The sequence below is a fragment of the Hemiscyllium ocellatum genome, chromosome 28 (genome assembly GCF_020745735.1).
Source record: "Hemiscyllium ocellatum isolate sHemOce1 chromosome 28, sHemOce1.pat.X.cur, whole genome shotgun sequence".
Taxonomy (NCBI): Eukaryota; Metazoa; Chordata; class Chondrichthyes; order Orectolobiformes; family Hemiscylliidae; genus Hemiscyllium; species Hemiscyllium ocellatum.
The window spans coordinates 5,074,510-5,101,700 of record NC_083428.1 but is presented as its reverse complement, the minus strand read 5'-3'; the positions used below and the strand labels follow the sequence as shown (position 1 = coordinate 5,101,700).

Below are 27,191 nucleotides of genomic sequence, written 5' to 3'. Positions count from 1 at the left end.
CACAAATTATGTGGAAATTAGGCACTGATTTGCACATGGAACGATCTCCAAGACTGAGATATATCTCCAAGCTGAATATGGAAATGTTACTGAACCTGGGGTGGCCCTGGACTTGCGAGATGATGTAGCCATAACTTTGCATTACCACTCAATTCATTACTGTCTAATTCCCCATCACTGTAGTGCTGTTCTCCTGCACTCTAATCTTTTTGGGGGCATTCACAGAATCAAAAAAGCAGGACTTTTGCCAACATTTTCAAACATTTCTTCCAAGGCCATGTCTATAAATGGCCACCAGGTACATGATGCCTGCAGAAACTTCATAATTGCAAATTATTACAGCACAAGTGTGAACTGGTTTACTCATAAGGCTAATACCTCAAAAAAATTGGCTTAAAAAAAAACATGGCCATGCACCATGTCCGGAGACACATTTCTTACAGAGTTAGGTTATAAACTAGGGAAAACAATCGGTGAAGGCAGTTATTCTAAAGTGAAAGTAGGGAGTTCCAAGAAATACAGGGAGAATGTTGCCATAAAGGTAGTAGACAGGAAGAAGGCTCCACCAGACTTTGTCAATAAGTTTCTGCCAAGGGAGTTGGCCATCTTGAGAGGAATCAAACACCCTCACATTGTTCAGGTGTATGAATTCATTGAGGTTTGCAATGGGAAGCTTTACATTGTTATGGAACAGGCAGCAACAGATCTTCTTCAGTTGATACAGCACAGAGGCCACATCCCATGCAATGAAGCCCGTCATTTCTTTTCCCAGATTGCCTGCGCTGTCAAATACCTTCACGAGCACGACATTGTTCACCGAGACCTCAAATGTGAAAACATCCTGTTGACCGAAGAAATGCAGGTAAAGATCACCGACTTTGGATTTGGCAAGAAGATTCATGGCTATCCTGACCTCAGCAGCACCTACTGCGGTTCTGCTGCCTATGCCCCTCCTGAAGTCCTCATGGGGGTCCCCTATGACCCCAAAAAGTATGACATTTGGAGCCTGGGCATCATTCTTTATGTGATAGTGACCGGGTGCATGCCTTTTGATGATTCGAATATCAGCAAGTTACCCAAGAGCCAGCAGAAAGGAGTGGTCTACCCAGATAGCATCCAACTGGAGGACAAATGCCAAACTCTGATTAGGGAGCTGTTACAGTTTTGCCCTTCAGGACGACCAGCTGCCAACCAGATTGTCAAGCACATATGGCTTAGAGACAACAAGTAGTGTGACCCAAAAACCCTGGGGCATGAACATTAGTTTCTTCATAGTGTTACCATAATGAGTGTAACGACGTTTCTAAAACCACTTGCAATTAAAGCTTTGAAAATGCACAAGCTTTCTTTTTCAGTCACTGTCGGAGCTTTTGAGTGGAAGGAGATTCAACCCCAGTGAACCGTAGCCGAAGGGAAACCAGTTTTGCTGTTGTCACACACATATTACTGCCATCATCACTGAGGTACTTGGCAGCTTTGAAAAAGCAAACTTATTAGTGATTAGAAATCTGTACCGGAAGATTATGAAGGAATTTGACAGTGCAGATGATTTTCCATTTTTGAGTGAGTCCAGAATTAGGGGTCATAAATATATTAACAAATCTAATCTGGAGTTCAGGAGAGACCTGTTTACCCAGACAGTGGTGTGAGAGGAGAACCCACCACTGCAGGGAGTGCTTGAAGTGAATAGTTTAGATATATTTCAAGAGAATCTCGACAAAGCTGAGAGAGAAAGGGAGAAAAGGATCTTTAAAAACAGATCAAACTTGGAGTGTTGGGTATAATTGGCTAATATTTATTGACCACCCCTTGTTGTGCTTGAGAAGGTGGTGACAAGCTGCCTTCTTGAATGGCTGCAGTGTAGAAAGACCCACAATGCTGTCAGAAGGGGAGTTGCAAGACTTCACTGGCAATGAAGCAATAGCGATATGGGTCCAAATCAAAATGGTGATTATCTTGGACTTCTTATGTGCAGGCCTTGCCCTTTGAGATGGTACAAGTTGTGGGTTTGGAAAGTACTGTTGAAGGAGTCTTAACAAGTTACTCAATACATCCTGTAGAAGGTACACAGTGTTGCTAATGTGTGCCAATGGCAGAAGGAGTGAATATTGAAGGTGATGGATAAACTGTTAACTCTATACTTAATTGCATATTGGAAGAACTGAAAATTAAAACTTGCCCTGAATTAAATGGCTATGTATTTGCTGATCAAAATGTATCAAATAAAATGGTCCTGACAATCTCTGACCTCCATTAGGAACTGGGCAATGTTCTACAATTGAAAAATCCAATAACCTAAAGGCAACATCCAAGATGTTTTCATAGAATCCCTACAGTGTGGAAACAGGCCCATCGATCCAACAAGTCCACACCGACCCGCCAAAGATTAACCCACCCAGACCCATTCCCCTACCCTATTATTCTACATTTCCCCTGACTAATGCACCTAACCTACACATCCCTGAACACTATGGGCAAATTACCACGGCCATTCCACCCTAACCTGCATATCTTTGGATTGTACCATCTTTCTCCTGAAAAGATTTAGGAATTTGTTTTTGTTGGTATTTGTATAGTTACAACTTTCATTTAAATGTAACAGGAGCACAAGAGATATGTCAAATACAAACTGATTTTGCCAACAACTAATTCATAGACAATTTAACTAACTTAAGCAAGAGCATAGTAACAGATATTGGCCATTCAACTCCTGAAGCCTTCCTGAAGCAATCCATTAAACCAGACAATCTCATTCATGTAGTCTGGGTCACCAGCAAGGCATCGTTCACCAACTGGGTTTGAAAATCCTTTCCTTGTGAAGCCTGTGATAATTCTAAGAGAGCTGAAAATGTGTTGCCGGAAAAGCGCAGCAGGTCAAGCAACATCCAAGGAGGAGAATCAACATTTTGGGCATGAGCCCTTCTTCATGAATGAGGAAAGAAGGGCTCATGCCCAAAACGTCGATTCTCCTGCTTCTTGGCTGCGCTTTTCCAGCAACACATTTTCAGCTCTGGTCTCCAGCATCTGCAGTCCTCACTTTCTCCTCGATAATTCTAAGAGATACAGCCTCCTGGAGTTTGCAATGAGAACTTTGCTGACACAGAAAAGCCAAAAAAGTGTTTTGAAAAATAGGAATCTGCAGAGAGTATGCTCCTGATCTTGATGGTATGTCAGAATGTAGTGAAGGTGAATTTCTTTCTTGTGAAATGCCAATGTGCAGTAGCACATGTCATTGTTGTTTTTTCTGTTGTTACACAGATAACTAGAACTAAGTTTAAAAATCTAAGCCAGGCTCCTCTCTTCATTTTGTGTTAACTCCATCTGTATGTGGAGAAATAAATTAATTCTCATAATATACCTGTGAACGGTTCCCACTGAGTGGGGAGTGCAGCAAATTAAAATGAACGCAAGAATATAGACTTGGAAGCTGGTAAATGCACTATGCAGCACTGAAATACATAAGGTCATAAAAGAAAAAGATTAGGGTCGGTCATTTTGCAACTCAAATCTCTCCTGCCGCTCAGTGCAATCATGACTGACATTCTGTACTAATGCTTGATTTCCATCTGATCCACAAATCCCTTATCTTCCTTTGTGTTCAAAAATCTATTGATCATTGCAGCTCCAACAACACCCAAGAAGCTGGACAACAAAGCAGCCTGCTTGATAAGCACGACATGCAAAAACACCTACTCCCTCCACCACCAATTCTCAGTTGCAACAGTGTGTACCATCTACAAGATGCACTGCAGAAATTCACTGAAGATCCTTAGACATCACCTTCCAAACCCAAAACCACTTCCATCTAGGCGGACAAGGGCACCAGATGCATGGGAACCCCACCCCCTGCAAAACACACATTGTACTGAGATAGAAATAATTTTTCTTAAATTTGGATTGTGGAATGCAGGCATCCAACCAGCCAAGCCAGCATTTATTGCCATCTCTAATTGCCCAGAGGGCAGTTAAGAGTTGAGTCACATATAGGCCCAGACCAAGTAAGGACGCCAGATGTTTCGCCCTAAAGAACATTAGTTAACCTGATGGATTTTTATAACAGTTGATACCCATTACAAGGTTAACAGAGTTGGATTTTTAATTGAATTAAAATTTTACCATCTCCCAAGGCGGTATTTGAACCAACGTATTCAGAACATTAAATAAAAACGGAAAGAACTGCTGATGCTGTAAATCTGAGCCTAAAATAGAAATTGGCCCTTCCAAGGAAGGATCAGTGGAACCAAAATGTTAACTCTGATTTCTCTCCACAGGTGTTGCCAGACCTGCTGAGCTTTTCCAGCAATCTGTTTTTTTTTTACTCAGAACCTAGGGATCTGGATTATAAGTCCAGTGACATTACCAAAATGCCACCACTTCCCCTGTTCTGCTGTTCCTTCAATGCTGCTGCATCAAAATCCTGGAATCTTATCTCTGTCTCCACCCTGTCTTCTGCATAAAAAACAATGTTTTCCTAGTTACCATCAGTTCTGAGGAAGGGTCACTGGAGCAGAAATGTTAACTCTGATTTCTCTCCATAGATGCTGCCAGACCTGCTGAGCTTTTTCAGCAATTTCTGGTTTTGTTCCTGGAACGTTCTCCATCAGAGCATTGTGGGGATCCCTACAGCACATTGACTGCAGTGGTTCAAGAGGGCAATTCCCCATCAGCTTCTCAAAAAGAATTTGGGATGGGTAATAAATTGGGCAACATGGTGGCTCAGTGATGAGCACTGCTGCCTCTCAGTGCCAGGGACTGTCCATGTGGAGTTTGCACATTCTCCCCGTGTCTGCGTGGGTTTTCTCTGGGTGCTCCAGTTCCTTCCCATTGCCCAGGTTAGAGTAGATTGACAATGCTAAATTGCCCCATAATGTCTAAACATGTGTAGGTTAGGTGGAGTAGCCATGGGAAATGCAGGGTAACAGAGATAGGGTCGTGGGATGTTTCAGGATGAGACGCTCTTCAGAGAATCTGTGTGAGCTCAATGGGTCTAATGGCCTGCTTCATACTGTCGGTACTCTTTGATTCTAATAAATGCTGGGCCTGACAGTGATGCCCACATTCCAAACATAAACTAAAATACTATCTGGAAAACACTCCATGATAAACCATCCTTGGTTCCTTGATGTTGACATTTCCAAAGATTCACAAACCCAGAGTGTGAAGGGATTTATTTTGTGTCAGTATTGAAACAGATTCCCCAGCCCCAGGGAGAAACAATCTCCCAGTGTCTATCATATCAAGTCCTCTGCTAATTTTGTACATTTCAAGGAGAGTTGAGAGGTCATGTTGCGGCTGTACAGGACATTGGTCAGGCCACTGTTGGAATATTGTGTGCAATTCTGGTCTCCTTCCTATCAGAAAGATGTTGTGAAACTTGAAAGCGTTCAGAAGAGATTTACAAGGATGTTGCCAGAGTTGGAGCATCTGAGCTACAGGGAGAGGCTGAACAGGCTGGGGCTGTTTTCCCTGAAGCGTCGGAGGCCGAGGGGTGACCTTATAGATGTTTACAAAAATGAGGGGCATAGATAAGGTAAATAGACAAAGTCTTTTCCTTGGGGAGTCCAGAACTAGAGGGCATAGGTTTAGGGTGAGAGGGGAAAGATATATAAGAGACCTAAGGAGCAGCTTTTTCACACAGCGGGTAGTACGTGTATGGAATGTGCTGCCAGAGGATGTGGTGGAGGCTGGTACAATTGCAACATTTAAGAGGCATTTGGATGGGTATATGAATAGGAAGGGTTTGGAGGGATCTGGGCCGGGTGCTGGCAGGTGGGTCTAGATTGGGTTGTGATATCTGGTCGGCATGGACGGGTTGGACCTAAGGGTCTGTTTCTATGCTGTACATCTCTATGACTCTAACACCTCTCATTCAAATAAATTTGAATTCTACTTAATCCCTCCTCATAGTGCAATCCTTTTATCCCCAAATCAGGTTGAGTGAGCCTCCACTGCACCGTCTCTAAGGCAAGTACATTCTTCCTTATGCAGGAGGAACAAAACCATATCCAATATTCCAGGGATATGTAATATTCTCAGAGATTAGAGTGATTTGAAAAGCTTTTAATGTAACAATAAATTTAATAGAAATGACAATGAAGAACATTACTCAAATCAGTTTGTGTTATGCTTTCATTTGGCAGCCAATGGGGAAGCAGACAATTTAGAGGGAAAAAGAGTGAATTGAAAACCCAGAATGGAAGATCAGGAGGTGGCCATTCAGCCCTTTAAGTCTGTTCCAAAGTTCTGTTAGCTTGGCCTGTTTTCTGATCTGACTGTTTCTGTTCCCCTTGGCTCTGGAACCTTTACTGAACAAAAAACGTACCATCACTTACAAGTTTTTGAATTGAACGGGTAGTTTATGGTAGAGTGTTCCAGGAGCCCTTTCTGAGCTAAGTTGCATCTGGGCATCCCTAAGGCTGCCCCCCACCACCCCCACACACCCCCAACCCCACACCCCACTCCACTCCAATTCCAGACTTCTCCACCAGAACTGGAATGATGACAACTGGAGAAAATTGAGACAAGGAGTAACTTAGATGACAAGAGAGTGAATGACATAGTGGCAATATGAGCTTGTAAGTTGTGCCAATATTAGTAAATTGACTGTGAACCAGAATGCCTAAGCTTTGCTAGCAAGCTCATCCACAAGGAAACCCCCTCCTCTCAGAACTCAGGGTCACTGGACCTGAAATGTTAACTCTGATTTCTCTCCGCAGATGCTGCCAGCCCTGCTGAGCTTTTCCAGCAATTTCTGTTTTTGTTTCTGATTTACAGTATCTGCAACTCTTTCGGTTTTTATTTAGCTGGTTTACAGCACAGAGTGATGCCAACAGCGTGGGTTCAGTTCCCATTCTGGCTGAGATTACCATGATGGAATCTCCTTCGCAACCTCGCCCCTCACCCGAGGCGTGCTGCCCCTCACCCGAGGCGTGCTGCCCCTCACCCGAGGCGTGCTGACCCTCACCCGAGGCGTGCTGACCCTCACCCGAGGCGTGCTGACCCTCAGGTTAAAACTCCCGAATGAGAGAGCTGTCCTGTGGTGACTTACATTTTGAAGGCAGTGGAGATGTGCCATAATTTGGGGATTTTCTTTTGAATCACTTTCCAAAGTAAACAATCGAAATTATTTCCTATAAAAGAAAGCCTGGGGTTTAAAGAGCAACATGTATTTCATTCTGAGAGGTGCTGGTGTTGGACTGGGGTGGACAAAGTTAGAAGTCACACAACACCAGGTTATAGTCCAACAGGTTTATTTGAAATCACACAAGCCCACTGCACCTGATGAAAGGGCTGCACTCCAAAAGCATGTGTGATTTAATTCTGAGTTTAGGACAGAAGCAGCACATGGAGACTAATACATGTTAGTCTGGATAATTAGAAACATACCTGTTACCTATAGCAATGGAAACTCCTTGATCCCAGTCTCTCTGTGAAGCTGTTACTTAAGGACCACAGAAAGATCTGGCAAGTCTGACTTTTGCAAACAGGACTCTCTACAGCTACTGGATCAGTGAAAGGCTCAGAACAGACAGGGACTGTGATCAGGAAGAACTTCTGCTCTGGGCCATGCACAGAGGAACCCACTGTTAACAAATCAAAATGACCAACTGAGGCAGCCTAACAGCTCCATTATTTTTCTGTCAAACAGCAACAAAGAAAGAACTTGCATTTATATAGTGCCTTTCATGATTTAGGAACGTCTCAATACATTTTAGAGCCCATAAGGACCATCTAGCCACTGTTCACGTGCAAGAGACAAATTGTTTTATTTAAAGCAAGTGAACACGATTGTGACTATTGCTCTGCATGATTAATAAAACAAGAGACCAATTCTAAACAAGTCTCCTGGAATATAAATTTGATCTGTCGTAGCAAAGATTGAAGAATTGTACATGGTAAAGACACAGTGATCAGATTTAGGTCATACACATCATTACACACCTACATACCACTGATAATAGGGTAAATTAGTAATTACACCACTGCACATTGTAAATTACATTTCCAAGGATCCAAACTCAAAAGTGTGTGAGCTGACAATATTGTCTCTCACACACATACAGAATTGTGTCTTCTCATGTCTGAAGAGGCTGATTAATAATAATTAGTATCACATTGGCCTATCAAAGACAAGACAACTAATGTAAGAGCCAAATAAAGATCAACAACAACAACAATGGATTTGCAATTATTCTCTTACCAATGACCTGACAACAGATCCAGATGGGAATGGTTTTAGGATGTCATCAGTAACTCCAGTGACAGAACAGAATAAAATCCATATGGTGTCAACAACACATCCACAGCACTGATGTCTCTGTGATGACAGGACATCAGATTAATAGTTGCCTGAGTTACCTCCAGCCGTAATGTTTGATATTCCTCTGAGGACTGGGCTCTTTCTGGACAGTTTTTGGTCAGCCCCATTCCCTGTGCCCTTTCCTTCTGGCCCTGTGAGGTTTCTCTTGTTAAAGCACTTATCCCATTCCCGTTTGAAACTTAATAGTGAATCTGTTTCCATCAAACCTTCATGCATCATGTTCCTGATCATAATCATTCACCATGTCAAATGACCTTATGGACGTTTATAAAATCGCAAGGGGCATGAATAGGGTGAATAGGCAAGGTCTAGAACTAGAGGGGGTATAGGTTTAGGGTGAGAGGGTAAAGATATAAAAAAGAACCTAAAGGGCAACTTTTTCACACAGTGGGTGGTGCATGTATGGAATGAGCTGCCAGAGGAAGTGGTGGAGGCTGGTACAATTACAACATTTAAAAGGCATCTGGATGGGTACATGAATAGAAACGATTTAGAGGGATATGGGTCAAATGGGACTAGATTAATTTAGGATATGTGGCATGTATTGAAGGGTCTGTTTCTGTGCTGCACAGCTCTATCACTAAATAAAATTCATACCAGTACTGGTTTATTTGCCAATTAAATATGTGTTCTTTAGTTACTGACCCTTTCGTCTTCATGGTTTTTAAAGTCTCCATTAAACATTAGTTTCTCTTTTTTGAAGAGATCAATCCCAGTTTCTCCAATTCCTCCTTATTAACTGAAGTTTCTATTTCTGGTATGATAGAGATGAGAAGACTCTTCAGAGGACCAAAGAAGGCTATGTGAAGACACTGTTAAGGAAAGTGTTGGAGACCTCAGAGACAACTGGTATTTTACCAGCTTTGGGACTAACCTTTGGCAGTCTTTTTTCCTATCATCTCTGCTTGCTCCATTGTTAATTAAATCCCTTCCATGATCACAACCAGCTGTTAAATAGCACTTTTATTGTGACTGTTGGGGACAAACATCAGACCAAGGAAGAAGACATTAAAACACTTGGCTAAAGATGTTTTCAGAAGGAAATTAAGGAAGAACAGTTAGAGATGCTTTTGTCAATTATTCCAGAGTTTACAGTCCTCAGCACAGACCAGTCACCCTACCATCAACACAGCTCAAACTCAACAAATTGATAACAGCAAAATACTCCAGCTGCTGAAATTAAAACTCTGGAGAAACTCAGCAGCGCCTGTGGAGTGATGCAGGATTATTTTAATCAGGGTCATCTGTAGAAATGTTTCCCTACCATAGACAAGTGAGGCAGCACTCAATATCCAGTTATGTTACAGAAGGCCTGGCTACATCAATGAAGCAGTGGGAATGACATTATGTTAGATTATCACCATCAGCTGATGGGATTGGGTAAAAGTGGTCAAAGGGAAGTTGTTGCTTGTGTTTGTTGGGTGTTTCTGGAGCTGAAGGCAAGCATTATTCTCCAGCCGGAATCCCTCTACATGTATTGACATTTTCGTTGTTATTAGCATCTCTGGTCTCCCCAACGCCCTTAACAACAACAAAGCTTTTCTTTCACTACAATCAACTGATTCTTTCATAAAGCCAAAATCTTTTCAAAATTCAAATCCTGTTATGGAAGTCTTTTCTAATACTCCTTGGATACTCTGTAACGTGAGACAAAGGGAGTGCTGTCCAACTTCTCTCTCGTCTCCCTTCAAACTAAACCTAGTTTGACCAATAATATTGCATTCATTACTTCTCTCTAATTTCCAATCATGCTCTTATTATTGAAAGTTCACCATCGAAATCAATGTTCATTGATCTATTTCCTATTCAGAATCTTAAATCTGTGTGTCTTCACCTCTCTCATAATCTTCCCTGTTTATGAGACATTGGCTTTTAAAACTCAATGCCGCCGAAACCATTAGTTCCTCATAAACCTCTCGGATCTATGGTGCTCTGTCTAATACTTATCATTTACATTCCTGTAAAACAGGCAACTCAGGGATTCTCAGTAAATAGAACCTACAGTAAACAGACTCTCAATATTATTTCTTCAAATGTACATTAATTCACAGAACATGGGGACTGTTAACAATGAGTTAATGGTTAAAGTGTCAAGGCCGAATCTGGGATAAAAGGAAGAGGATATTCCCAATGAGGATAAACCTTGAGAAACTGCCTCAGAAAACTTCAGTAGTGTCTCCCTGTCTGAGTGTCTCCTCTCTGAACTCCTTGAGCAAAGGCTTTTCAAGGAAGCCATTCCTTTTGCTGAAAAGGGGGATCTTTTATAGGCGAGACCTCCCACTTGGAAGGAACAATGACACTATGCAGGAGCTTGAGCAGGAAAGTCTGTACAGAATAAACAAACCAAATCAAATAGACTCCCTGCTTACAAAGGGAAACCTTTAAATAAGAATTGTAGAATCATAGAAAAGTACACCACACAGCGATGCCATTCAGTGACAGATCTTTTGAACAGCAGGCCAGGAGAGCCCAATCCTCAAACCTCAGCAACTAAATTTTTAATCCCACTCCATCTTGAAAAGTGATGAACATACCCATCCCATCAGGCAGTGCAGCATTCCAAATGTCCACCACCAGCCACAAAATCACTTTCCTTCAGGATGCCTCTTCATCGTCTGGCCTTCAGCCACTGAAAACAGTTTCTCTATATTTACCCCTTCTCATTCTTCAAACCTCCTCTTAGCTTGCTCGACTCGATGGCGAAAATCCTAGTTTCTCCAGCTTCCCTATATAATTATTCTCTCACATCTTCAGGATCATTCCAGTGAATCTCATCTGTAGCCTCTCCAAATTTTTCACATCCTTCCTGAACTGGGATACTTCAGACTGGGCGCCAGAATCTAGCTGGAACTGAACAAGTATTACGCTGCTCTTGTAGATGATGTGCCTGTCTGTTCTCTGAATAATATTTAATTATGTTGTGATTAATTATGGGCTTTTTCATCAGAATGTTTCCTTTAACTACTTTTTGAGGCCACAAATAGGCTCTTGGCACAATTTGATTTTGTCTTGGAAAGAGACAAGAAGGGGCAAGCCTTCAAACCAGGACGATGGAGAGAATCCTGTTTGTTGCCTTTCCCTGCAAGAGCCCTTTTTCTCATGGAGACTGTGGATATTTCCACTGGGATTATGTTTCCAGATGAACCTATTGGTGGAATCTTGGAGGCAGAGAGCACGGAAATAGACCCTTCGATCCAAATTGGGTGTGCCAAACGGAACTAGTCCCATTTGTCCATGTTTGGCCCATATCCCTCTCGACCTTTCCTATACATGTACCTGTCCAAATAGCTTTTAAATTTTGTAATTGTACCCACCTCTACCACTTCCTCTGGCAGTTTGTTCCATACATGCACTACCCGATGTGAAAATGTTGCTCCTCAGCTGCCTTTTAAATCATTCCCCTCTCACATTAAATCTTATCCATTTATGTCTGGATTCTGCTTGGCAAAAGACCTTGGCTATTCACCTTATCTATGCCCTTCATGATTTTGTAAACCTCTACGAAGTCACCCCTCAGCCTCCAGCGTTCTATAGAATAAAATGCCAGCCTATTCAGTACAGTAGCCGAGAGAAAACCAATGCTCTTTGAGATTCTCCAAGTAGAAATCCCAAGGGAGAGAGTCCAATCAGAAAAGCTGCTGGGGAAGCCTTGCCCATTGGCTGCCAGCCTATTGAGGGCAGTGTAGCCCAGCCTATCCTTGATGAGGGTGATCTCATAACACTCGGGTGTCAAGGTCAGAGGTCACCACTCCCAAATCTGTCAACGTAGAAACATGCCTTATTATGTAATCTATGTTTAGTGTAAGCATCGCAAATAGATCCCCTACTTTACTTCCCCTTAAAGCCAACACAAACAGAATGAATGGAGCTGCTTTGTGACCTCATAAAGAGTTGGCCAATTTGGAAAGTTCAGGTGAAGGTTGGCAACTGGAAGTGGCCAAGCTCTTTATACTTCACTGCGATGTTGCTGCTGTCAATATTATTTTAAAGCATTTGGGTACATGTCTATAAAAGGTGATGGGGCAGGGGCGTGACACAAAGGAAACTTCACAACTGGAAATTATTACAGCAGGTGCATTGATAGGACAAGTTGGGTCATCAGGGTATTGCCTTAACAAGATGGCCGTGTAACATGTCGGGGAGCAAACTACTAGCACAGTTAGGTTATAAACTGGGAAAAACTATAGGAGAAGGCAGCTACTCCAAGGTTAAAGAGGCCATTTCAAAAAAGTACAACAAAAATGTTGCAATCAAAGTGGTCGATAGGAAAAAAGTTCCAAAGGATTTTGCCAGTAAGTTCTTGCCGAGGGAGTTGGCCATTTTGAGAGGGATCAAGCATCCTCATATTGTCCATGTCTATGAGTTTATTGAAGTTCGCAATGGGAAAGTCTACATTGTCATGGAGCTGGTCTCTACAAATCTTCTACAGTTGATCCAACAAAGAACCTGTGTCTCATGCCAGGAAGCCAAGTGCTTGTTTTCTCAAATTACCAAAGCCATCAAGTATCTTCACGAGCGTGACATTGTCCATCGGGATCTCAAGTGTGAGAACATCCTACTGACAGAGCAGATGCAGGTGAAGCTGGCAGATTTCGGATTTGGGAGGAAGAGCCGAGGCTATCCAGAGCTCAGTACTACCTACTGTGGCTCTGCAGCCTACTCTCCTCCTGAGGTCCTCTTGGGGGTCCCTTACGATCCCAAAAAGTATGATATCTGGAGCATGGGAGTCATCCTGTATGTGATAGTTACCGGGTATATGCCATTCAATGACTCCAGCATCAGCAAGTTACCAGAGAAACAGCTTATGGGTGTGATTTATCCAGAAGAGATTATGCTAGAGGAGAAGTGCCAGTCTTTGATAGAGAAATTGTTAACTTTCAGTCCACCGATGCGTCCAACGGCTAACCAAGTTACAAGACATGCATGGTTTAGAGAACGCAAATAAAGGAATATGCTCTAAAGAGGGTCAATACAAGAGCCTTGTTGCATTATTCCAGCAGATACTGTTCTAAGTTTTCTAAGACGGTAAGTTGTTTTCAAAGAAACGTTTTTTTTGAACCAGACTTTGGCTGTGAACAACATTAAAACTGGGTATAGGCACAGAAATTGGATCTGGTTAATAAAACCATGACCAATCTTTGACATTTTTGTAATATTCCAATATCTCAATTTACTTAGCACCCAAAGTGACCTCTGACTTTGAATGTATAATGACCAACTGACTACAGCTCTCAGGAGAAAGTGAGGACTGCAGATGCTCGAGATCAGAGTTGAAAAAAAAGTGTGGTGCTGGAAAAGCACAGCCGGTCAGACAGCAGAGGAGCAGGAGAGTCAGGGTTTTGGGCACAATACTCCTTCAGGACTGGGGATAGGGAAGGGGGCTGAAATAAATAGGGGGAGAGGAGGTGGGGCTGGGGGAAAGGTAGGTGGGATGACAATAGGTGGGTGAAGGTAGGAGGTGCTTGTGATAGATGGGTGGGGAGGGTGGAATGAATAGGTGGGAAGAAAGATGGACAAGGCGGTCAAGTCAAGAGGTGGATCTGAGTCAGAGGGTTGAACCTGGGATGGGGTGGGGGGAGGGGAGATATGGAAACTGGTGAATTCAATGTTCATGCCATGTGGCTGTAGGGTTCCGAGGTGGAAGATGAGGTGTTCCTCCTCCAGTTTGCACTGGCCTTTGTTGTAGGCAGTGGAGGAGGACAGCAGTTCTCTGCAATTGAGAATTTCCAATATTCACAAGTGTCTGGTTTCCTATTCATGGGATGTGGACTTCACTTATCAAGGACAGCGTCTGTTGCCCATTGCTAACTGCCATGAAGAAAGGGGTGGTGGGTTAAAGCATTGCAGCCCATCAGGTGTAAGTCCACCCACAGAGTTCCTTACCCAGCAATGGTGAAGGAATAACAATATAGCTTTTAAGTGTGTCCAGGTAGCCCTGGTTCTTTCTAGCTCGTAGAACTGGCAGGCTTTTGGGTGCCACTACAGGGGACAGTATCCGGCAAGTGAGTGGGGGCAAAGGAAGAAAGAAGAAAATAGACTTGCATACATATTACACATCATAAGGAAAACAAATCCATTTGCACAGAGCAAACTCCCTGAAAGTGACAGGATAATGACCAGAAAGTTTTAAGGGGTGCTGTCTGAAGAATATGGTTTAGCCCCAAACACTGCAAAGAACTCATCTGCTTCTTGAAATAATGTCCATGGGATATCTCTCAGTAGCGTGGGTTTAGCATCATATTCACAAGACAGCAGCACACTCTACTAGTGCAGCATTCCCTCAGTACAGGCACAGAGATTGCCAGTCAGGATTACGTTCCTTAGCCTTTGAAGTGGGTTCGGGCATGCAAACGTACCAAAGGTGAGTGTGCCACAGCTAAAACCAAATTCTTTTAATAATTTCCTTCTTGTCTCTTGCAACTGGTTCAGGGACACAGGGGGAGGCAACAGCAGAAATTGCTGGAGAAACTCAGCAGGCCTGCATGGAGAGAAAGCAGATGGGATCCGAAGAAGGGTCGCCGGACCCAAAATAATGGGTTCTCTCCACAGATGCAGCTGCTGAGTTTTTCCAGCAATTTGTTTTTATTTCAGATTTCCAGCATCTACAGTTTTAAAAAAAAAATCATGGGGGAGAGAGCTTGGCATTGAGATTAATTACTAGTAGACTTTCCCATGCTCACTCAGTTAAGAAACCATTTTTAATTGATGAACTTCAACACCCGTGAGGTTTTTGATATGGTGGAAGGGGACCAGTGTCCAATTTGATCTCATTAACTAAAGGTTTGGCTTCTTGCCTAAATAACAAGCGATGCATTGTTGGGTACTCCTCATCTTGTACTGAACCTTACAGTGAAAGTGTCTCTGCCTCTAGGCCAGAAGACCCAGGTTCAAATCCCATTTGTACTGAAAATGTCTTGCAGTATATCTAAACAGCGTTCAAGTCCAGAGGTGTGTAGTATCGTCTCTGAACAGGTCGATGCAAAAACACGAGTGTTCAAATGGAAGATCGGAACACCTTATCTCTCACACTTGCAGACTATGGGAGCCAATATGGGGATAAATATAAAATTAATTGCCTCTCTGTGTATGCAGTGAATACAATGAAGTCAAGGGCTATGGGCAGTTGCAGATAAGAAGGTGGAGTTGAGATAATCACATCATGATCTTATTGAGTGTCACAGCAGGCTTGGTTACTCCTTTCCTGCCTTTGCTAAGTCTTCTGTTCTGATGTGGGAAGAAATTTGAAGCTAATTAAAACTATTAGCAGAGCACAAAATAAAACTCTCTCTTCTCAAGCAGTTCTTAAACTGAGCTGATAGTTTGCTGTTCAATTGGACAGCTAGTTGAACAAGTACAAAATACTGGGATTTTCAAAACATTCCACAAGCAGAGAATAGAACAAAACATGGAGCTGTGCCTCATGCTCAAGGTTGGCTTCGGAGGGGCCTGGATAGCTAACTGGGAGGAAAGGTTGTCAGTTTCTGACTCCTTCCATCCTCAGGAGACATCAGTTGATGTCACACAGACCGGGAAAGGTCATATCCAGGGGATATTAAACTGCACGCATTGATTGGATTACCAAACCATAGTCAACTTTTCACCTGACCTGCACATCTTTGGACTGTGGGAGGAAACTGGAGCACCCAGAGGAATTCCACACAGACACGGGGAGAATGTTCAAACTCCACACAGTCGCCTGAGGTTGGAATCTAATCTGGGTCCCTGTGCCGTGAGGCAGCAGTGCTAACCACTGAACCACCGTGCTATTCTGAAGTATCTGTTTCCATGCTGTATGACGCCATGATCCCTGCTAGTCACAGGTAATATTTTAGAAGGTCTTGCATTTATATAGCACCTTCACTGACCACTGGACGTCTCAAAGCAATTTATAACAAATGAAGTGTTGTTTGAAGTGAAGTTACGGTTGGAATGTGGAAAGCCAGTTTGCAAGCAAGGTCTCAAACAACAATGCAATAATGATGAGATTAATTCTGTTTTTTTGAGATGTCCATTGATGGTTAAATATTGGCCAGGATACTGGAGATAACCAAACGCATGATAATCGAAAAAGTGTCATTTGAATCATCGTGTATCCAAGTTGAGCAGCCAAATGAGACCTTAGTTCAATTGGCTGAGGGGTGACCTTATAAAATCATGAGGGGCATAGATAGGACAAATAAACAAGGTATTTTCCCTGGGTGGGGAAGTCTAGAATTAGAGGACATAGGTTTAGGGTGAGAGGGGAAAGATTAGATTAGATTAGATTACTTACAGTGTGGAAACAGGCCCTTCGGCCCAACAAGTTCACACCGACCCGCCGAAGTGCAACCCACCCATACCCCTACATTTACCCCTTACCTAACACTGTGGGCAATTTAGCATGGCCAATTCACCTGGCCCGCACATCTTTGGACTGTGGGAGGAAACCAGAGCACCCAGAGGAAACCCACGCAGACACGGGGAGAACGTGCAAACTCCACACAGTCAGTCGCCTGAGGCAGGAACTGAACCTGGGTCTCTGGCGCTGAGGCAGCAGTGTTAACCATTGTGCCACTCTGCCGCATCCATATATAAGGGGGAGCACTTTCATGCAGAGTGTGGCGTGTGTTGAATCGGCTGTGCGAGGAAGTGGAGGGGGCTGGTATAATTACAACATTTAAAAGGTACCTGGATGGGTATATGAATAGGAAGGGTTGAGAGGGATATGGGCCAAGTGCTGGCAAAAGGGATTAGATTAGGTTAGGATACCTGGTTGGTGTGGACAAGTTGGACCGAAGGGTCTGCTTCTGTGCTGTTCATCTCTAGAATTCTGCAGGTGTTGCATTCCTTCAGCACTGCACTGAACGGTCAACTGGTTTTTGTGCTCAGTGCTTCCAGCTCCTGGAATGCTAGTTGAAACTTAGAAAATAGGAGGAGTTGGCCATTCAGCCCTTTGAGCCTGCTCCACTACTCAATATGATTATGGCAGATCATCCAACTCAGCCTCTATTCCTACTTTCTCCTTATTGATCTCTTTAGCTCAAGAACTATATCCAACTCCTTCTTGAAACCATTCCAATGTTTTGGCCTAAACCATTTTCCAGGGTAGAAAATTCCACAGGCTGCTCACTCTCTGGGTAAAGACATTGTTGCTTGTCTCAGTCCTAACTGACCTACATTGTATGTTCAAGTCACATGGTTAGAACATCACGATCAAAGCGCCGATCGAAGTTGGCAATCGTATTATCGAAAAGGCACTCGGAATTTTTAAATCGAAGGATTAACAATGAGCTTTAATAATTATCTATCTATTATGGAGGCAAGGGCCAAACCAATAGATAACAATGCCTAATTAATTTATGAAAATGCTAATAAAGATTCAAAAGATTTAAAGATTCTCTGGAGAGAATATATAGGGCACAACTCTAAAGGGATTCAGGAACAGAGTGAGCTGGGTGTGTATATTAATAAGTCATTGAAGTGGCAGCAGAGGATGAGAAACCATTTAATATACAAGATGAAATCCTGAACTTTATTAATAAGGACATAAAGAACAACAACAAAGAGATACGAGACACTATTCCAGCTGCTGACTCCAGGCTGGGTACTGCACTGTTGGAAGGATGTGAAAACATTGGAGAGCGCACACTGGAGAGAGAATGCTGTGGAGAGAGTGCTTTTTTTTGTATGATTCCAGGGCTGAGAAGCATCAAAAATAAAAACAGATTGAAGACGCTAGGACTGTTTCTCTTGGAGAAGAGAAAGGAGAGAGGAGATTTGATGCACGTGTTCAGAATCATGAGGGGCCGGGACACAGTAGATAGGGTGAAACTACTTTCACTCATGAAAGGCTAGGAAACTGGAGGACACAGATTTAAAATAATTGGCAAAAGCAGCAAACAGAAATGAGAATTTGTTTTTCATACGGTGGTTAAATTATGAAACGGATTGCCTGGGTGTACCACAATGGCAGGTTCATTTGAAGCATTCAAAAGGGAATTAATCTTATTTCAAAAGGCAGCACGTGCAGGATTATGGGTAGAAGTTGGGAGAATGGCACTGAATGAGTTGCCTATTCTGAGAGCTAGTGCAGCTGCAAAAGGCTGAATGGCCTCCTTCTGAGCTGTATTGCTTCAGTAAGAAAGGATTAATGTTGGTGAGCCAGAGGGGGCCTGCTCAGCAAAAGCACAAGAGACACAGAGCACATGAACGTCTGGGCACCAGAATATTTCGGAACAAAGACCAAAACAACTTTCTCACAGGGCACAAGAAAAAAAATACTCTGAATTCTCTGGACATGTCCATTTGTAGGAAGGGATGGTAATGAGTAGACTTGAGCGCCAAGCAGCACTTGTACTTGAGCATTTATTAAAATAAGATAAAATAAAAACTCTCCCTCCACATTCCCCCCCAACCACAGTCAACACAAATGTATATTGTAAATACAGCCTGTAACTGGAAAAGTTGAGACACACCTCTTATTCTCTATATCTCTGTTGCAGTTACAGCTTACATAAGCAGTTTAAGTTTGATATTTCAATGTACTTTTCATGTATATGTATATTTCATTAAATTTGTAAAGGCAGATAATTTTCCCACTGTCTGACAGAGACTAGGTGAAGAGGTCAAGTGTGCAAACTCTGATTGGCCTGATGTTTAGGTTAGCATTACCCCAAAGACCTGTCAATCAGAGCTGGTCATATGACCACCTTTAGTCAGACGATCGGAAAATGACACACAATGGTCACCTGATCATAAGTGACCAATAAACTGCTTCGAAAGCAACAAATTTGTCATCTTTGGCATCAAAGTGAAAAGCTCCCGCCCAACCTCGGAGTGGACCCAAAAAAAGGAAGAGATCCCTTAGATTCAGGACCGAGGGCATGTAGAGTGTCAGACTGAGGTGTCCACTTTTAGACTGAGCTGTCATCCACCTTCTCAGGCAGGTGTAAACCCATCACTTTTCCCAGTACTCACTGATCTGAAAGCATGGACCAGAGGTGTGACAAATGGAGAAGAAACACAAGGCAGGCACAAACTGGCAAAGGGAAATCTTAGACTAGTTTCTGTGGCGATTGCAACAATGTCAGCCAGGTGGAGCTCAGAATGAGCTCCCTGATTGGACCAGATGAACAGCCCCAATCAGGGAGTACTGGCTGACAGATAGAAACAGGAGTGTCACCATCCCATTCATTCTGAGAGCTGGCTCTGAGGGAGCTGGATCAGTGTCAAGGACTTTCAACGCATAAATAAAGGGTGACCTGATCACGGGATACCAGCCTCTGGAATTATTTCAGTCACATCCTGTACCTCTCCATTATCCCTGCCTATCTATTTCCCAGCCAGGTTAGTAACTTGCCCTCAATTCGTGGGCTGCAACTTTAGTTGACAAACTCTTATGTGGGACTTTATCAGCTGCTTTCTGGAAGTCCATTTAAACAACATCCATAAGCATTCCCGTATCCACTAGTTCAGTCATCCCTTCAAAAAATTCAAAGGTTTGTCAGGCATGACCTACTTGTCATGAATCCATGCTGGTTCTCCTTGATTTAACTAGAAACTTTCAAGATAATCAGTGACCCCGTCTTTGATTATAGACTCCAACAATTCCCACACCACAGATGTTAGGCTAACTGGTCTGTAATCCCCGGACTTTCCTCCCTCAACCTTCTTTAAAAAATGGAATGACATGGAATTTTCCAATGTGGAGGGCTGACTCCTGTATCTAGGGAGCTCGAAAAGCACATCTAAAACATGCTCCCCTTTAACACTCTCTGATGGTAACCATCTGGTCCAGGGGATTTGTCACTCTTTTCTCAATACTGATTAGATTAGATTCCCTACAGTATGGAAACGGGCCCTTCAGCCCAACAAGTCCACACCGACCCTCCGAACAGTAACCCACACAGACCCATTCCCCTATCCTACATTTAAAAAGAGAAACGGGAGTGTCAACGTCCCGTTCATTCTGAGAGCTGGCTCTGAGGGATCTGGAGCAGTGTCAAGGACTTAAAAAAAAGGAAACAGGAGTGTCATCTTTGGCCACTTGGGTGTTTCTTTTCTTCCTGGTGGTGGAAATTGAATAAAGATTTGTACACAAAAAAAAGAAACAAGAGTGTCAGGATCTGATGTTTGTCCTCATCCCCCTGAACGCTGGGGTTTGGGACCTGGCTTCGCTGCTCCTCTCCCTTGTAAATTGCTGTTTCTTGTATATGGCTGTTAATATCAATTGTTTGTAAACTGTATTGTTTAATAAAATAAAAAAAAAGGAGTGTCAGAGGTTCTGTTCATTCAGACCTGGCTTTGTACTAGTGGGTCAGCGTCATGTAAAGTGTAAGTATAAATAAAAGGTGATTTGGTGATAGGATACTGACCTTCGTGGACCTATTTCAGATACCAAACATTTTACTTCATGCACACTACCAGGTACTGTGTAGCGAACAGGAACAAATAGAAGTAACTAGTCTCGAGCTTATTCTGCTATTTGATTTGATCACGGATGATCTTGTCTGCAACTATACCCTTTGGTACTGAATTCCTTAATATTGTCATCTAACAAAAATTGATTTTGTGACATTATCCTTCCTGACATCACACTTAAATGACCTAGCTTTAAGTTTGCGCTCATCAGCTCCTCTGACAGCCGGCCGTGGGTTTTCCTGCACTACACAGACTGCAGCAGCTCAAGAAGATGCACAACCACCAGCTTCTCGAGGGCAATTCAGGACAACAAACAAATGTTGGTCCTGCCATCAATACCTTTGTTTCAGGAACAATTTTTAAAAACTCAATCTTGTACTCAAATTCTAATCTACGCAGCCTAACTTAATTTTATCTTTTAGTCCCAGTTCTTGATTGATGAGCAGAGGAGCAAATTAATTTGCTTATCCACGTACATGAAAAGGTTCAATGGTGTAGCCACATTAAGGATTTTTGGATCTAGCCTAATCTGATAGAATGCACATAGCCCTGTATTTATTAGCAAACAATGAAGACGGAGTTTTACTCTGGACCTAGCCCTGTGCTGTACCAATCCTGGGAGTATTTGATAGAGTGAGTCATGGGAACTTGCAGTTCAATAGAGTTGAGACAGCTTTACTCTGCATCTAACCCCACACTGTCCCTGTTACAGGAGTGTTTGAGGTGGACCGTGTGGTGGGAGCTTTACTACTCTTCCTTTTAGTACTTGATTGTTGTTAATACTGGGTATGCAACATTAAAATACCCATCCCTCACCCTGTTGAGGTCAAAAATCACAATAAAAACAAAATTGCATCAATGACAATTTTTGGTGTTACTCATACATTAAAAACACTGCCAGCCTTTCAAGCCACAACTGTACAGTGCTGCTGCTGCCAATATTTAGCTGCTATTCACACTCAACCCATCATTGCATCTTCACTGTTGCTGACATACCTTTCAGGATCCAGTTTGCAGAGTGCCTTACTGACTTCCAGCTGTGATCAGTGCAAAGTCTTTCTGCCAGTTACCCTGGTAGACTCCTGCCTGTGCCTCAAAGGTTCAAGGTTGCACACAACTGATGTGCAGCTTCTAGCTAAACTGGAAGCTCAGCCACTGAGAGAACATTCAGTGGGTGGGAGAACATCTTGGAACAGTGCTTATTCAGGGTGAGAAAACAAAGAAATTCAGCATAATTGTAAGTGATAAGGTAGAGATGGTACATACACACAGCCATACTCAGAAAGGCTACACCTCAGGACATGAATGGACTGGTTGCTGTGTGGGTGAGGTCAGAATGAGAATTTCAGTGTCAGTCAGCTCGTGATGTCACAGAGAGTGCCTTTTTCTGGGTCTCTGCTTTGTGTGTCACTACCTCTCCAAAACAAAGGTGTGACAACAAATTCCCATCTTCCAACCAGCGGTCCAGCCAATGGTGAAGGATGCGGTTTATCTTTTCGAGAAAGTGAGATCAGTGTTGGTTAACCCAAGCTAAAAGAGATTGACCCATTTCCTGCCTAGAGGTTTTCTGATGTGTTGGAGATGAGGCTGGATCAGTTTAGTACCCATCAATCTGAGACAAATTAAGAGCCTTTAATCCTTGAAGGTAAAAAAAAGTTTTGTTTCGAAGTGAACTTGCGTTTCATTGTTCACCTTCTCATTGTCTTGAATCATACCAACTCACCAGGTCCCTTAAAATCAACTTCTCATTTTATCCTTAGATTCTATCTCCAAGGTCTCTCAATCTCATCTCTTCAAAAAACTAGGAGGCCATTCAGCACAAGACTGCCATAGACCTCAATTCCTCTTCCATTACAGTTCATTCATCATCATCCTCAACCTCTGGATATCTCAAAATTTTACCTACCACTTTCAGTGACTGTCCCACACAACTCTCTGGAATTGAAAATACCAAACATTCATTACCATGTGGCAGAAGGAATTCCTTTACAGCTTGGTTTTAAATGAGGGTCTGTTTATTCTGCAATCATGCCCCCCAGTTCGAGACTCCCCCGATAGTGAAAACATCTTCTCACCATCGATCTGACGAAGCCTCCTCAGAATTTTTTGTTTCAATAAAATCACCCCATATTCTTCCAAATTCTAATGAACGACGGTCTAACCTGTTTAGCTGTCCTTAAGTCAAACACTTCACCCCAGGAATCAGTCTAAGTGAATCTCTTTGAACTGCCTCTGATGCCAGAACATCTTTTCTTTAATATAGGTACCAAAATAGTCCAAGTGTGGCTTCACAATATTCTGTAGTTAGAACAAGACTTCCCTATTTTAAACTTCACCCTTCTTGCAAGTTAAAATTCTATTTGCCTGCTTAATTACTTGCTGCATCTGCATACTTTGTGTCTCATGCACAGGAACACTCAAATTGCTGTGCACTGCACTTTTTTTGGAGTTGCCCTCCATTTAAATAATAGTCTGTCTTTTGATTCCATTGAACTCCATTTGCCAAATTTTTAACCATTCACTCAACCTGTCCATATCCCTTTGCAGAGTCTTGGTGTTGTCACTACATGTCCTACCTATTTTTGTATGGTCATCAAACTTGGGACACATTTCTCCCTACATCCTGTCGTAGATTCCCAAGCTGCATTTTCTAAGGGTCCCAAACTTACTTTAGCTTCTCTATTTATCTACTGGTGGGAGGTTTTTAAAAAATATTTATTGACAATTTACTTTTATAGTCAATACTGAGCTACTTTAGCCTTTGCGTCATTTGTTGCTGGTTTCTAAAACAAAGCCCAATTTTCTGCTCTACCACTGGCTTTCACCACTTTGCATGCCATAGTTTCTGATTGGCTACTCTGTCTGCCTTTGTTAACCACAGGTGGTTTATTCTTCTCATTGACTCCTCTTTATTCTGAATGTTATGAAATATCTGCCACTGGTCATAAATTATTTTGCCCGTGTTCTATTTCCCCAGGCCACTTTAAACAGCTTTTTTTAAAAAAAATCACTCATAGAATGTACATGCTGGCCAGGCAGTATTATTCCCCATCCCTAATTGTCCAGAGAACAGTTAACAAGTTAACCAGAGTGCTGTGGGTCTGCATTCACATGTAGACCAGACAGGCTAAGGATGGCAGTTTCCTTCTCAAAAGGACATTAATGAACATGATGGTTTTTTCTGACAATTGGTAATGGATTTACAGTCATCATTGGATTAATTCCATATTTTTAAAGATCGAATTCAAATTCCACCCTCTGTCACAGTGGGATTCAAACCTGGGTCCCTGGATTGATAACCCAGTGATAATATCAGTACGTCATTGCCTCCCCTACAAGTGCTTTACTTAAGTTGTTGCTCTCCTTCACACTGAATTTTAAAGTCTATCACATTGATTGCTACCCCTTAAAGGCTCCATATCACACCCACTGCCCCAAACACATCAACAGCCAAAATCTACAATTAGATCAGTCTAGCTGTCAGCAGAGGAAATCTAACAGTTGTAGGTTAACTTGCAGGTTATACCCTCAGATCCATTCCTCACAAAGCTCCCTGAAGCTTTGCCAATCAAAGAACAAAAACAAAATTATACTGTGTCTGTCATATTACCCCCAAAATGCTTCACAACCAAATAATTACCTTTTGGAGAGTCATTGTTGTGTTGGAAGCAGCTCTTGCAAGATCCTGGAAATTGTAAATACATTAATCGATCAATTAACTTGTTATTAGGATGTTAGGTCAATACGTAAGGACAGTTGCTGCCTATCGGTCTTGTTTGTATTTTGCACACTGATGTGACCCACATAGGGACTTAGGACAAAGGAGCTGAGGTAGGAGTTATGGTAACGCTGGACCCTTTGAGCCTGCTCCACTATTTGGTCTGGTTCAGATCTCAACTGCATTTCCCTGTCTGCACTCCCAACTGCTTCACCACCATCTCCCCCGCCCCAATAACCTTTGGCTCCTTGTCTTCATAGTATAATGCACAGAAAAGTTACACTTTTTCTTATTTCTTCATTCTTTTGCCTTTGTGTTGTGTGTTTTGGTTTATTTTCCTGTGTTTTAAGACAAGGCTGGAGAGTGATGACACTGTACAAAACTTTTCATTGTATTTTATAACAAAGCAAAACAAATCAAAAATCACATGCCAAGCCAAATGTGTGGAGGAACAGTCAGACTGGCAAAGTATTCACCCCCACATAAAAACAAACTGTTGAAGCACCTAGCAGGTCCGCAGCATCTGAGGAGAGAAAACAGAATGAAAGTTTTGGGTCCAGTGACTCTTCTTCAGGAGCACGTCTTTAATGTTGATATGCAGCACCCACCTCACTGTGCTTTCCATAAAGTCAATAGCTTTGAGGTCCCTGGTGTAGGCTGCAAGGAGCCAGCAGCCACTCCCCTCCCTGTATGTGCAGTCTTCATGTGTCTTTCACTATCCTTTAGTCCCTGTCACTAGGATACAGCACTGGTCTGTGACTGTATAATACTGGGCTACAATACTGGTGGGGACAGGTCTGCCACTGTATAACACTGGGGTATGATACTGGTGGGGACGAATTAGTCACTAACTCTGGGAAGGAGTACTGGTAGTTAAAGATCTTCCAATATATAACTTTGGGGCCAGTAACAAGCATGTTCTGAAATGCCAATTAGTTAGCAGCAATCACGCAGACATATTTACTGTAACCAGTTTAAAATCATTGCTTAGAATACTTTACAACTGAGACTTGCGAAAGCAGATTTGTTGCGACTTCAATGAAAGCCAACTAAAACCAATTAATCATGCACCAATTCCACCCTTACTTATCAGCAGAGACTGAGGCCAAAGCCCTGGCAAGATGGGGTCAAACACCATTGTGTCTGGTGGAATTCAGTTGATGGATAAAATAAATCTGGATGTGAGAGGTTGTCTCAGCAATGGCTCCACAAAATTACCACTGACGGTCAGAAAAACCAGTTTGGTTCATTAATGCCTCTTTAGGGAAGGATATCTGCCATCCTTCCTTAGTTTGGCCTGTAGGTAACACCAGACTCTGAGCCCCTTACCCTGGACCACAACCAGAAATCTCACACCCTGGTGTTGCTCTTGGCCAGGATCCCTGCCCCATGCTTGACCTGGGCAGATAGCCCCCTAAAGGCATTAGCCCTGATTACAGAGCCCAAACAAACTCCCACCCCAGGTCCTGTGCTCAAGTGTCATATAAATGGCCTCGCCAGGCATTCAGCTGTTCCAAAACATTACAGAGGTGCCAGAAAGGGACAAAACTGGACAGTATACGGATATAACTGTGCCAGGTGGACTGAAATGAGGCAGGCGGTGGCTCATTGCTACCTACTCAAGGTGGACAGGCGCTGCCATTTCATGAAAGAATAAAAACAAAATCTGGTAACTCATTTGCACATAGCAAGTAATAAATCGGCAGTAACCAGAAATTGTTGTGAACATGGCTCCCAAGCTGGGACATACACAGCTGCTACAGTTAGTTTCTACTCAACGTCAGTCTTCCTCCCTCTTAGTGAACAGGTGTGAATACTGACAGGCTGACTAGGTGTAGACAAGACTGGAGTGGAGGTTTATGAAAGCATGAGGGGTATAGATTAGGTGAACATTGGCAGGTGTTTTTTCCCTAGGGTGAGAGAATTCAAAACTCGGGACAACCTTTTGAATAGAGAATGTGCGTGGAATGAACTTTGTGAGGAAGTGATAGAGGCAGGTACAGTTACAACACGCAAAAAACATTTGGATAAGTACATGAATTGGAAAGGTTTGGAGGGATATGGACCAAGAGCAGGCAGGTGGGACTAGTTTAGTTTGGGATCATGGTTGGTGCAGACTGGTTGGACTGAAGGGCCTGTTTCAGTGCTGTATGACTCAACAACTCTATTTAATAGCCTTGTTACAGATTACACACCATTGCAAACAATTTCTACATGGAAGATTTAAGCAGCATTCTTTAGTGCTCCACAATGACCAAAATGACAGGTGCCTGCATGAGACCGCAAAGGCCTAACTGCTCAGTACCAAGAGGTGGACACGATGGAAGGGTAAAATCTTCAAAAGGTTTAGAGCCAAACAGCTTCTGTCTTTGCTGATTGTTAGCTAGTTCTCCCTCAAGGCTTCATACTTTAATGTCTGCATTTTTCTTTTTAGGCTTCCTCTTTCAGAAACCTCATTCCACATAATTCTCACCCCCACCATTGTCTCCGGCATCCAGCTGGCTGAGTTCAAAACTCAGGAATTTACCCCCAAACAACTGCATAGCCCTCCACCTTTTAATAACCTCAATGAAACCGGTTGGATACCAGAGCCAGCCTCATCAAAGTAGAACAAGTTTCACCCTGCCCCTACCCTGGAACCATTTTATGGACCAGTGTAAAATGAGTTTTATTCTGCATTTAGCTTTATAAGGAGATTCTGATCGGACACTTCGAGTGAATTTTACTTTATCCACCTAAAGTACAGCTTACCTG

At 42.7% G+C, this 27,191-nt stretch overlaps 1 protein-coding gene across 1 annotated transcript; it reads left to right on the top strand.

Moving 5' to 3' along the window:
- The first annotated feature begins 418 nt into the window (after positions 1–418).
- Positions 419–13,265, top strand: tssk6 (testis-specific serine kinase 6). The gene is made up of 2 exons (XM_060846568.1): positions 419–1,227; positions 12,440–13,265. The coding sequence occupies exons 1-2, from the start codon at positions 419–421 to the stop codon at positions 13,263–13,265; spliced, it is 1,635 nt and encodes a 544-aa protein (XP_060702551.1).
- Positions 13,266–27,191: the final 13,926 nt, after the last annotated feature.

Excerpts from the sequence above, each read along its gene's own strand:
- tssk6 (XM_060846568.1), top strand. The coding sequence starts at position 419 with ATGTCCGGAGACACATTTCTTACAGAGTTAGGTTATAAACTAGGGAAA. Across the intron at positions 1,228-12,439 it reads ATATGGCTTAGAGACAACAA|ATGGCCGTGTAACATGTCGG; the intron begins GTAGTGTGACCC and ends TGCCTTAACAAG.